Here is a 14,035-nt window from a genome sequence, read left to right as displayed (position 1 = left end):
TTTTAGTTATACAGTTTCATCGCTTCCTAAATATGCAAGTTACCTATACGCAAACATTATCTTTATCTAAAATGTTTTTCAATGGCTAAGTTCAAAACAAAATTCTTTACGTTGTATAATGTACATTTTTTTAGTTATTTAAGGATAAATTTTAATCAGAAAGTAATACGTTTTTAGCAGTTACTAGCTAAGCTACTCGATAGTTCCAAGTTTAAACCTGTCCATTCATAGAAAATTGTGGGGGGGGGGGGGGGCATGATTATATCAGCTTCAATTTAGGATAGATGACTGAGTTTTTTCCCTGAAATTCTATGACTAAAGAACTTATACTTTAAAACTCACTTTGTCCGCGCGTACATCTGTCTGTCGGGGTATTTTTTATATTTTAGGGTTATTATTACTTAAATACAAATGATTAAAATTATTGAGCAAGAAAAAAACTTTAATTGTAGAGCACCTAAGAAGCCTAATCAAATAAATATCTAAATTAATTTGAGATTCTGAAAAACATTTTAAGTATTTTCCGCATAAAGTAAAGTTTTCCCCCCGAATTATTGAAGGTTTAGTAGTTAGAGTAATAGATAACAAATTAGTGGCTTCGCCAATAGCAAATACAATTTATTGATATCTTGTCTTGGCCTTTTCCTTTTTCGTACAAGTTTTAGATAATTATCATTATTTTTAGGTATCAGTTTAGCTATTGGGTACCTACCTATAACTGGATTTTGCGCTTTTCACACCACCCAATAAGACCTGACATATTCACAAAATTAAGCGGACACGCTACCCTTTACGCTATTGCCACGAGTAGGTATTGTAAGTAGTCCAAACAATAAATGTAGGAAACTGATATAAAAACATTAATTTCAGGCTGCCTCTGAAGACATAGTGCTGAAAGAAAGAAAGCTCAACATTGCCCCAGCGATTAAAAAACAAGTAAGATAACGATGTTTGGAAATTTAATCACTTCACGCGAAATAGCTTTTTAGTGTGGCACGATTAAAGCAAGGAAAATTTTTTTACTGCCTAGCTACTCAATTTTTTTTTAATACAGTAACTGTTACAGGAAATGACAAACCTAACATGCTGTTATTAATGATAAGAGCTTTTTGTTACGGACGTACGGCCGGACGGACCCACTCTGATTATTATAGAAAAGATAGTAACTATTATTTTTTAAGCCACCCCTTAAATAATCTGAATGTTCTGTTTACCCCCGTCTCACGGGGTGAATCCGAGGACAGAGAATTTTTTTCGATAATTGTGAAGAAAATGTTTTAATTGACATAATTCTGAACTTGACGTTTTTGGTACATACTTACATTTTTACACTTGATTACAGATACTTTGCTTCTAATATTGTATTTAATCTTCTAAGGAATCATTATTGTAAATAATCGTAAAATTAGCTTTAAAAGTCATTATATTCACAATGGACATACTGACGTTCTGTTAATAAACATACAGTTGCAAAGATTTCTAAGTTAAACATTTTGTTAAACAAAAGTATCCAAAGTTTAAAATCGATAGGACTATTCTAACTTATCATAATTAAGAAACGTTGGGAAATGCTTGTATAAAATTTTTGTTCAGACTACACAATATTGTTAGAAATTAAGTGCGTTAATACTCTTTGTTAGTTAATTGTCATTTGCTTGATGGTCGGGTCTGTTAAGATTCTCTTGTTTGGATGTTGTCAATCCTGTTCTAAATGTGTATCAGACTACCTTTCCCCTATTTGGGCGGACCCTTAAATGTTATTTCAGAAACTTTTCAAATAATGAAATTTTATATTTACCTTCCTGTTGTACCAGGGAGGAAGGGGGCATTGGACTGTTTATTATACTAGACCCCAAAGTTTTATAATGTATTGTTATTCTTCGTCGGCTTAACAACTTTGGGGACTTTTATTGAATCTTGTGTCCAAACGTTTCAACTAGGTATTAATTGTAATCGAAAGAAGGGTTTATTTTTTGTATCATCATTAGGAATGTACATCAGTGTACATCATATCGGCTATTGTCTTTTTCCTTTAGATCCCTGCTTTTGTACAGTTGTGAATTAATAGGGTTTAAATTACCAAAAAGGAACACGATGAACGTAGGTACTTTGGACTATAAACCATTAATTGTCGAAATAAATCATAGTTGCTGTTATTTTTAATACTTTTCAAAGTTATATTAAATCATAAATATTCCAGGAAATTTTATCCAAAAAAAATACGCCACAGCTCTTGTCTTGCAAAGAGAGAAAGTTTCCGATTTAATGTGCGAGGCCGTTAATTCTCGTAATCTTGGTTGCATTCAAAATTAAATGCGTATCTGTTTCCTTTACTTTTTGCACACAAAATTATTGCTTGCATAAGTTGTTGGAAATGGCACTCCTACCCCCCCCCCCCCCTCTCTCTCACCAACTTCCCCGTCTCTGGTCTCTATAAAACCATCCCTTGTATAGTGTAGTACTACTCTTTACTTTTACCTCTTTACTCTTTTTCTGCAGAATTGCCGCCAAAAATTCAGGGTTGCCGTATTTTTTATTGATTAACATGCAATTCTTTACATTCAAAATTAAACTTTTTATTTCCCTTTTTAAGAATAAATAATTTTGATTGCTTTGCCATAGCCTTTATTGGCTTCCCTAATAGGGATGGGTGTTGGGATTTAACTTTACTATTAATATTTAATCTTTTATTTGAAACTAGCGCTTCGCCCCTAGCCTGTAGCCCACCCCCTAAGAAAATAGCCTAAAACCACCACAGGACCAGTAGGTATACTCCCTGAAGAGTAGAACCCAATCGGTTTAGTAGTTACTGTGATCGAAAGCTTCAGATAGACGGACGGACATACAATGTTCTACTTTGTATTATAGATTAAGAAGAGAAGTTTTATGTTTTGAGGGGTGGGGGGTTTATATTTAATGGTTTAGCCAATTTTACAAGATCCTACTCGATCTTCATTGATTTAATGTAATGTGCTGAAGAGGTTAGCAGACTCACTTTTCAATACTATTTCCTTATTGTCATTACTTAAGCATGAATTGAACCAATTTTTATAACTCTAGAACCAAAACTTGTTAATATTGAAAGGTTTTGAGATAGACTAATTTTAAAATGTGATATTATTAATGAAAGTATTTGCTATCCTTTCCTCTATTTGTATTCTTTTCATAAATTTAGCAATATTACTTATTTTTTGAGTTTCCTATAAATATTATAATCATTATGATAAATTTTTATAACAATTTACATATAATACAAAACACATTCTGTCCAACTGCTTGTAAAATATGAATCCAAAATAACAGTGAACTTTGGCCTCTAAAAACGTCAAATATAATTTTATTTATTTGTCTCCTTGTTGTCCACTCCATTGCACAGAATAGTCACACTATATTGGTCAGCATACAATGTAGCTAAACTGTTGAGTCTATTGGTGTGCTCAAACAGGTTTCAGACACCGTCAGAATTAATAAATTTAGTATACTGCACAGTGGAGAAAGATAGGACTAAATTAGTAAATATGGTTTCATAAATCTACAAATGTTCAGAAACTATTTTTCTTGTTGCTCTCAATAGAAATTGTATGTATTTGTTCTGGTTTTGTGAACCACTTTTCCAATTAAAAACATTTTTTGTCAACTAAAACTTTAAAAATTATTTTATTTAATACCTATACCTATTTGTATTTTTCCAGTAGTTTTGTATTGTATTTCCACTGTTTCAGTGTTATTTCATGCAAATAGCATTCATGCATATGAAACAAAAAAGGATTTAAAACTGCATAGAGATATGAGTCGGGACAGCAGGCAACAATTTTTGACCTTTATCTATCCATTTCCATTATTTTACCCTTCATTTGATAAATTTATTAAATTGCTTTTGTCAAATAATAAATTATCAATATAAAAAATCTTTTTTATATGTAGAATGAATATAATACTTTAAATGCATAAAATCATTTATATTTTTTGTCAATCAAACTAAAGTGTTTATTTAGACCTTTTATTAAAAAAAATGAATAGATTCTAAATTCAAGACCTAATGTCCTATCTGTCAATATGGAGGTTACATGGGAGTAGTGGGGCTTACAAGTGGATAAATAAATTGCAGATATAATATTTAGAATAATCGTTACATGATATCAGGCGGTTTCCCTTAAATTCATTATAGTAGTGGAACCCAAAATTTAATTAAAAGTAAGTGTGTCTGTTTTTTACTTTAGGTCAGGTAAGGTTATATCAGGTTCTGGGTAGCCCCACAGTGAAGGGCACCACCTGTATAATCCATGCAGGGAACCCTATCTCTGCATGTGTTATTTATGGGGAAAACTGCCCCCCCCCCCATATTTTCATTTTTTTTTTAAATAAGGGGGCTTCATTGGTCGTTAGACACTTTCAGCAGTTAAAAGCTGGATTATATTATATTATTATCCTTAGAATGTATGTTATTTATTTTTATCAAAATTTGAAAATAAATAATAGGATATGTCCATGCTTCTTATATTGGTAGGGTGCAAAGATATTATGGAAATGCAATATACAATATACATACATACATACATACAGAACTTTACAGGTCGTGTGCCTCGCATTTACTGCAAATTAAACTTGAAATAAACTCAATTTTACAGTGGAAAGGCCGGCTATAGGAATGTTGTATGTATATTCTATATGTGAAGATACATGGCTAGAACTTGGACACGGTATAAAGTTTTAGCTGACTGAATAGAATGTATAACAAGTAGGGGGGGGGGGGGGGGATGGTTTCAACTGAATTGCAATTCAATGTAAATAGAAAAAAAGTTTAAGACACATTTTACCAATTTTTTTGATTCCCTTCTTTTTCTTTTATACAGTTTATAATACTACACTTTATGCTAATCATTAATCTTTATTAATATCAAAACAAGGTTGATTTTGTCCAGTGACATCGTAGAATTGATTGAAATGATAAGCTAAACATACAAGCAAACATTGAGAGAGTACCTATAGAAAGGGGACCGGAAAAATACATGTTAAAAATAGGAGAAAGAAGAAGAAAGTTGCCACTAAAATGATGTTTAAATGCAATTTTTAAAATGGATACTATGTAGTGAACACCCTGTAATAATTGCACATGGTCTACACTAAATTGGTGGTACATGCACCAATCAAATTGTCCTACTTGACTTTTCTGAAGAGAGGGAGTTCCTTCAATTAGAATTGCATTGTTAAGAGTTCTCACAATATAACTCATCACTTGGAATTGCTATTTAAAAAATTATTAAACAATTGAGCATGATCAAAGGGGTTGTTCCACGAAATGCATTTAAATATCTATTTAGTAAATTTCATATTTTTTCCTGTTTAATGCTATAAACTTTAATTTCAGCATTTTATTTGAAAGAATTTCAATATTTTATCAGCATTCAAAGATATCAATTATGGCTTGAAAATTATATTTTATGGATATAAAACTTTTTCTTTTGTTTTCTTATCACAAAATAAGTAAAATGAACATTTTAATGGCTCTTAATTGTAGTAAAATATTATATGTTATACAGTATTCTTGTAACTTTAGCTTACAATTAATTTTCTGAAATGGTAATGCTTACAAATTTAACACGTTTTGGCTCCAAAACCGCCGTGTAAAAATCTATTTTTCTTTCAAATATCTGTAATGGAAACCTATAATATTCATCATATTTTACAAGTACCTGAACTCGTTAATTGCACTTCATAGAACTATCCCTTTCATAAATATGAAAATTAAAACTAATATAGGTTCAAATCCAGTTCTGGTTCTTTTACTCAAATTTGTCTGGGTTCATTTTAAGATTGGTTTGGTTTGAGCTGTTGCTTTTGTGCTAAACTAATATTCCTATATAGGAACTTCCATTTCAAATTGCCTAAAATCTAAATTTAATATCTTTTTTTTTTAGCCTAACTACACAACCGGTGCTGGTCGCGGGTACGAGATGGGTCAGCCTATAGTGAATGGAGCTGTATATTACCATAATGGTATTCCATACACATATCAGGTAGGAATGCAGGTAGCTACTTTATCGTTTGGATGATTCTATCACAAGTAGCGCATCAAAATATAGTTTTTTATGATGTTTTGGTAATTCCATTTTCTCTTTAGAAGACCCTCCCTCCTTTCCTCTATGAAGGTTTATAAATATGAAAAGAACCACTATAAACCTTCCCGTCGTTAAACCGTTTTGTAGGTTTGAAGTATCAAATACACTTAAACAATGTTACTACCAAGGATATTTTGTTCATTAAATTATAATCTAAAATACAAAAAAACTATTTTATATAAGAACTGCCTAAAACACATTGTTGATAGTTTTTCAATAATATTGAAAATGAATATCCACATCAAAACCTCTAAAACAGGCTAATTAACTTGCTTTATTAATAAGCATGACATTATTTATAAAACCGAAGCTTGTGCTATTAATATTGTGTCTCATCTTCATAGGCATCACTATTCTAATATCAAATAATTTGAATATAGGAATGTTTTGCTTTCTAGATATTTTTTTCTGTTAAGACAAGGCTTGGAATCTATGGGAAAATTTGCTATTTATAATGTTCCAATAAGAAACAAATAAAAATAATGCACTAACGGACATACACTTAATAAAGAAAAGCCCCGCTTTTAATAACCCAATAAAAACTTAATTATACGGTTTAGAAAACTATTCTAAAGCTTTAATCATTTTCTTTTTCCCTAATTTTTAAAAGAAAGTGTTAATCAATTAAAAAGTTGGTGCACCTCTTCACAGGGTTGAAGTAAAATATATTATGAATTTTATTTATCACCACGGAATTAAAACCGGTTTCGAGTTACAAGGAAAAATTAATATCGTATATATTTTAGCATTTTGAGTTTAATCTCTGTGTATAATTTATAATGTTTCTCCATAAGTTGTGAGAAAATAGGCTTATAATAAACCGGTTTCTAACTACAAGATAACAACAAATTAGCCACGTGGACTGTTTCGCTGAATTCAGATGTATTAAAATCCGTTTCTTCATCCTTGTTTGCAAATCGCTCCCTTTGGATTTAGGAAATGTTTTTACCATGTTTAAATGTTAAGCCGGCTACATAAACCTTCATATATAATTTACAATTTGTTTACTCCTTATATTATCCCTAGCCAAACCCCCCCCCCCCCCCCCACCCCATTTTCTCCAAATTTTCAAGCGCGGATGCTTTTCATCTCCCGTCCCTCCCCCCTCATACAACCACCCCTGCGGGAAAGTTTTAAGCTTTATGGCTGGGCACAAGGCATTCAATACCAAAACTTATCTAATCCAATGAAAAATGTGGAAAACTGGTGGGGATAAGGATGGATACAGTTGAAAAATACACGCTTTTATATTATGTTATGCCTTGAAGTTTTGACATCCCCGCGTCAAAAAATACACAAGTTCAGTTTATTATGTGTTTTCCTTAAAGTATCATGTCAATGCACTGAAACAAAGTAAATAATGAGGGCTCTTTAGCCTAGTGTGTTTGGCTTTTACTTCAAGTCAGATTAGGTTAGGCTATGTTGGGTACCAAAGGTATACCCAACAGTGTTAGTGTTCCCCGCAGTGTTTGGTTCATAAAAATAAAAAACCCGATTATTTTCAAATATAAGAGGAGGGAGTGCATTGCTTAGTGGGAAAGCTCTTTTTTCATACTTATCCTTACTAAAAGTTTTGTCAACTCTTATCTTTTTCTTAAAAATCGGTTTTTCTATAGATTTTTCCATAGTGAGTCCCAACTAATATTATTTCTCTATAATGATGCAAAATTTATTGCAGTTATTTTCGCAGCTACCATGATTTATATAGCCTGATGTAGGGTTGCACCGTTTTAACAATTTGTACTTGACTGGTAGAATTGCTTTTAATTCCGATGATTTAAAATTAGCTCTGAAAATACTTTCTTAGAATCACATTCATTTTCGTATTTTAGGATTAAATTGGTTCACAATTAAAGACGTTTTAAACTCCTGCTGCTGCTTTTTTTTATGATTATAGGGGAAATGGCTTGGTCTCAAAACAGGCGATACTATTTTAGTTTAGCGTAAGTCTTTTAGATAAGAGTCATGTAATTAGGTATGGTATTACTATTTGCAATCGTAGGGTTAAATAATGCTTTAGGACCTGTGGTATTAATCAATTAAAGTGTGCATTTATAGCTACCATCACAGCTTTAAAAAAGAATATCCTATAATATGATATAAAGAAGTAAGGTTTTTCTGTCTGTAGGTAAACATCTCATAGATTGTTGGTCCGACAGGTCTGTACTTTTAGAAAAATGTGTTATTGTGGTTTTAGGCTATTTTTTCTTACCCTTCCTTCCCTAGAGTATAGTGGCAAAGAAATAAGTTATTTTATAAAGCTAAGCTAAAATATTAGCTTAAAAAACTAATCTTTAATTTTTTTTGCAAAGATATCTAGTGTTAAATTTTCTTATCTTGACTTGACCTTTTTAGAAATTACACTTCTAACTTCTCCTTGCATAATTGCATTCATTTCTTTTTAGCTTAAAAGTTAATATACTTACTTATACAAAAAAGACACACCTTTCTTAATACTTGTGGCTGCGTCTTAGAGGCCTCTAAGGGCAAAGCTGCTGAATTTTACTTTTATATTGAAATATTATTATAGTTTAAAAAGTTATGATATAGTTTAGAAGGAAGAAACCTAATTTGTTTCCAAATAACATTACATTTCGAATACTTGTGCAATCCCTTGTTAGTTAAAGTTGACCAATTCTGGTAGGAATTAGAATTAGAATTGCTGAGCAATCAGTATTTTCACAAACGTTCCTTCAACCATTGGAAACACTTGTTATGGATGAAGGATCAGGCAGTTAATTATCTTTTGATCGCCCATGTTTAATCGGGAAAATGGTTTGGATAGATTTTTAAAGATTTTGTGTGTGTGTGTGTGGCTAAAGACTAAAGAAGACCTAAGGATTAAGATTTTAAAGGCAAGAGTAAAATTGTCAATACCATCACTCCCCGGCCCCGTTGTCCGTAGGGAAAATAATACCAATTTTTGATGTTTAGACTGAACAAATACATATTAAGACAAACTTTTCGTTATTATTAAGATAGGAGAAAAGAAGAAAATATTGAAATCTCGGGAAAAAAGGTTTTATCTACTATGAATTGAACTAATGTGGAAATCCTTATTGCATTTACAACACCAAAATTTTCTGTCCCATTCATTTTTACTGGGAATGGTAGCATTAGAACTGTTACAGAACTATTTATAATCTGTTACCTTTGAATAGTAGTGGAACCGCCAGTTTAATTATCTTTTTCATTGATAGTTTATGGCAGATGTCCCGTTTATCTTTATTTTTTGGCCTATTTATTTACCTATTACATAGTGATCGTCCAAGGACCTTAAGACATCATTGATTGCTCTTTCACCTAGGGGTAGATCATACCATACATAAACCAACCCTTTGATTGCATGACTTTTTTATGGCTGTCGTCCTGTACATGTACATGATAATGAGTTTTGCCTTATATTTCCCCCACTTTTACATAGACATAGCAGTGGTAGATAGAATTTTAACGTCTCTAGTATAGAGTTGCTTTGTCCAGATTAAAATCGTAGCTTCTATCTACGATAAAGCTGCAAGTTTTTGTGACACATTTAGTTTGGTTAGTTTTACGTGAAACCCCAAGTTTGTTCCTTATTAAATGCCAGGTGTTCAATTTATTATTTTTTTTATTTCAGAATGGAGTGGCAATGTTCATAACTGGGGACCCTAACGCCTTAAATGGACTCCTCTCTCCCACAGGTCAGAAAGGTGAGATGTGGTATACAGGTGAAGCTGGACGTATAACCCTGGGACTTTTAAAAGGATGAAAGAGGACATTCCACGCCATAGTTTTCGTGTAAATGGACAATTAATTTTATGCATTTCTTAATTAACCCCTATACTTTTGGAAGAGTGTTTTCAAATGTGTAATCCTATTATAAAAGTAACAGGATATCTGTCTGTGTGTCTGCCTGGGTGAATGGAAGGATATCTCTAACCACTGGACCGGTATGGTTCTAATTTACAGTAAAGATTCACATAGGTCAAGGGAAGGTTTGAACCTATTTTGGGGGAGGGTACATTTATCCTCCCAAGAGAAATCTCTCTGGAAAAAATACCTCAAAACAATTTTATAACTATTGGTTTTTAAAACTAAATTATAGAGATGAGGGTCGACCACTCCTCCCTTAAGTACCCCTAGAAGCTTATGTGGGCGTAGCCGATAGTATACTAAAAGCAAGCTGAACTCTTAAATTTGTCATTTATTTTAGCTATTCTTAAATCTCAGATGTCAAGAAAATAGAAAACATTTTGAATTTCCACAATTTGTTCAATCCAAATTAAGTGCTTATATAAATCCTTAATTATACTTACATGCTTTTAAATTTCCTCTTAAAGTACAGGGTGGTTTCTTGTATAAAAAGATAAGGTGGTGCGTTAAGAAAAAACAAAACAATTGCTTGAAATTCAAATTGAACTTCAAAGGCCTGCTGAAAAATATTTACTGAATACTTTTTTACGTTCTAGTTGCTCTTCCTCTATTAAACTAGTTACTAGCAAGTACTTTGTAATATAAGAAACTAGTTTTTCTCCCTGTTAGAAACCTTTTGGTCTCCTTGTTCGAATATAGTTGGCTTTCCTGTTAAAAACTAGTTGGTCTCCCTGTAAGAATCTAGTTGTTCTCCCTATAAGAAACCAGAAGGTCTCCCTGTAAGAAAATAGCTCAAACCCTGTAAGAAACTAGTTGGTCTCCCTGTAAGAAATTGGTGGTCTCCCTATAAGAAACTTGTTGGTCTCCCTGTAAGAAACTTGTTGGTCTCCCTGTAAGAAAATTGTTGGTTTCCCTGTAAGAAACTCGTTGGTCTCCCTGTAAGTAACTAGTTGTTCTTCCTGTAAGAAACTATTTGGTCTTTTTAAGAAACTGTTGGTCTCCTTGCAAGAAACTAGTTGGTCTCCCTGTAAGAAACAACTATTCTAAACTTAATCCCTGTATCATCTAACTATCCATGTTCTTCTTATACCAAAAGAAAGGGATAAGTAGTCCAAAATTAAATGGCTAAACAGGACAAAAGACAAATATTTGTAATGTTCACGTGGTTTAAATTGAATTGATTGATTGATAGCTTCCTAAGGTTTGGACGTAAGTCGTCATGGAGTAGGTTGAGACACTTTTGTATAGCCACTAGGGGCAGCTCAAGCTCTACATTCGCTGATTTGTGTAATTTGCTTAATTTGTAAAATGAAATGATAATTTTACAAGAATATACATATTCTAAGTAGCAAATGTTGTTAAGTACACAACTTAGAACTTTGTTATTAGAAGACATGTCCCTGCCATTAACTCGTAACAATGTTGAGAAGAAGAGCAATTAAGTCTAAATATAAGTATGTTCATAAATCAGTGGTATGAAGTACTTCACTACTATACCAAGTATTATGTAGATAAGACCATTGTAATCTTATATTCAATCTTCAAGTAGTTATGTACACTGTGTACATATAGTGTAATATATTCTTACATTAATGTAATAGGATTCTATAGTTTTGAAAAGGGGTGCTAAAAAATATAATAGTTATAAGGAATAAAACAAATTTCAAATAAGTTTAAATGTGCTCTTTGAAAATTATGTATTTTTTTTATAGAATCGCACAGTGCCTTCAAAGGTGCTTTGACTTTTGTGTCAGAACCTACATTGGTACGTAGTGCATTTCATTATCGTAGGTAAGGTAACTTCATTTCACTTTTCAATAAAATCTAAAATGCAGCCGTTTTTGAGAAAATTAGATTTGAAAATTTCACGTTCAATTTTCATCCCCTAGGAGTTACCGCATAATCATGACAAGAAGGGCAAAGATAATCTATTTAAAATTTTGAACAAGTTTGCTTTTATAAAGTTCTTCACAAAACTACTCCTGAAGTGAGTTGATTCATGGCCATTTGTATCAGTTGCTTTGCTAAGGTTACGGAAATTCATCCTATATATAGATAGAGATTTTATGAAAGACTTCATAAAAGCAAACTTATTCAAAATTTCAAATAAATAATCTTTGCTTTTCTTGTCATGATTATGCGATAACTCCTAGGGGATGTAAATTGAACTTGAAATTTTCAAATCTAACTTTCTCAAAAACGGCTGCATTTTAGATTTTATTGAAAAGTGAAATGAAGTTACCTAACCTAGGGTAATGAAAGGCACTATGTCCCAATGTAGGTTCTGACACAAAAGTCAAATTACTTTCAAAAGCACTGTGATCGTAGTTCAGTTTTTTTTGCAAAAAAATATACTTGGTATTTAACAAACTAAAATAATTGCTATTCTTTCTTACTTTTTTCATGCTTATATATGAAGATTTTTAAAAAAAATTGACTAAAATTTTTTACAAATATTTGTATCTCCATGTCCATTGTTTGTTTGAATTGCCACAACCACTAAAGATTCACATTAGTTTAAGATGTGTATCTTAAAATACTTGGACTCAATGTTCTAGGAGGGAGAAAAGGATAGGATTCAATTAATAAATTAACTGTTTCCTTCTAGGCACAGAGGGATTTTATCTAAATTATCGGGAAATCGCATTGTGATTTTATGTTCTTACATTTATATATCAAACATGAATTATAACTGGTCAAAGGACAAAAAATTGCTAACCCCCCGGCCCTTCCCCGCCTTCTTAAAGAAGTTGACTATTTAAAATATTAATCAAATTACTTTAATTTTAATACTAACATTTTAAGACTTTATTTTAAAATACAGAAATAAACTAAAAATGGGCTTTTTGGTATTAATTATAGAGTTGCTTTGTGTTATGCATAGATTATACCTTACTGTTATAGGAATTATCATACCATTGAATTGTGTTATAGATAAGAAAATTTTAAATGATGAAGAGCTTAAAAATAAAATAAAATATAAATGGAACATTTTTATGATTTCTTGCTCCTTGATTATTTTTGTCCACAATCTAAAGGCTTGGAGTTTGTTCTTGCATTTCAATTTGAATATTTTACATAGTTACAACAATCTAGTCATTCTTACAAGTTCTACACATATTTTCTTTCTTAAATGTTACATTCAAGTCTGCAGCTTGGATGATAATAAATTAAATGTTATTTAATAGCTATGATATCTTTGGAAACCAGATTAGTAATGTTCATCTTTAATTGAGTTGAGAAATTTACCAACAACTTTTTAAAATTATTCATTCTACTGTACAAATATAAGAAATGGATTAAAATCATCTATTGATTTTTTTTCAAAGGCTATCAAACATTATACCTAAGTCTAAAGAACACAAATTACAAAATTTTTATAGGTATCATGCTAAGTTAATGTATTTGAATGGAAATAGAAAATATGTGAATATTATGACAGTGGAAAAATTGTCAATTTAGCTTGCTAACATGAAACTCGTTTATTGGTAAGTTTTTTTCTTCCAGTGCAGTGGGAGGGGAGGGGTTGTGATAAAGGGGATGGAAGGGGAGAATCGTTTTTTTAGCCCGCTGATTGTTTCACTTTATCAGTGAACATGAAAATCAGGTGTAAGATCCAAGCAGAGTAGTATATCCATTTGTATGTCTGATATACTTTTTTTAAAAAGCATTCAATATACAAACAGGAAGACATCCAGATACTTTAGTCAACAGGATAACCAACTTTGGTCGTCATTAATACAAAGCTCAGATAGTGTCCAAAAAAACTTTAAAATATTGTTAAAATTGTTGTCCTCGGGTACCAAGCAAAGAATTTAATTTGGAGCATGGTTAACAAAACTTGCCTTGATTAACCGTAGTAAGTCGTTGCGGATCTACGTTACAGATAAATGAGATCATCCCTATGTTCATATTTACAAATGCAATCATTTAATAACCCAACATAAAAAGAAACTGCTTTTCTATGCCCAGTTATACAAACAATATTCATCATATGTAAACTTGTGGATGCCAACTTTTTGGGCTGTAAAATGGAAAAAATCTGAATTATAGAGGAATATTAG

The 14,035-nt window shown here is 31.6% G+C and overlaps 1 protein-coding gene across 1 annotated transcript in view; it reads left to right on the top strand.

Annotated features, from left to right (window-relative positions):
- The window catches only part of LOC145318956 (uncharacterized), a 115,140-nt gene that overhangs the window by 46,848 nt on the left and 54,257 nt on the right, over positions 1–14,035 (top strand). The window contains exons 8-10 of the mRNA XM_080160722.1: positions 871–936; positions 5,919–6,017; positions 9,736–9,808. Of these exons, the coding sequence (XP_080016848.1) occupies positions 871–936; positions 5,919–6,017; positions 9,736–9,808 (238 nt within the window). The remainder of the gene's footprint in view (positions 1–870; positions 937–5,918; positions 6,018–9,735; positions 9,809–14,035) is intronic.

The sequence above is a fragment of the Acartia tonsa genome, chromosome 5 (genome assembly GCF_053477335.1).
Source record: "Acartia tonsa isolate MP-2025a chromosome 5, ASM5347733v1, whole genome shotgun sequence".
NCBI classification, from domain to species: Eukaryota; Metazoa; Arthropoda; class Copepoda; order Calanoida; family Acartiidae; genus Acartia; species Acartia tonsa.
This window is presented reverse-complemented; position numbering and strand designations above follow the sequence as displayed.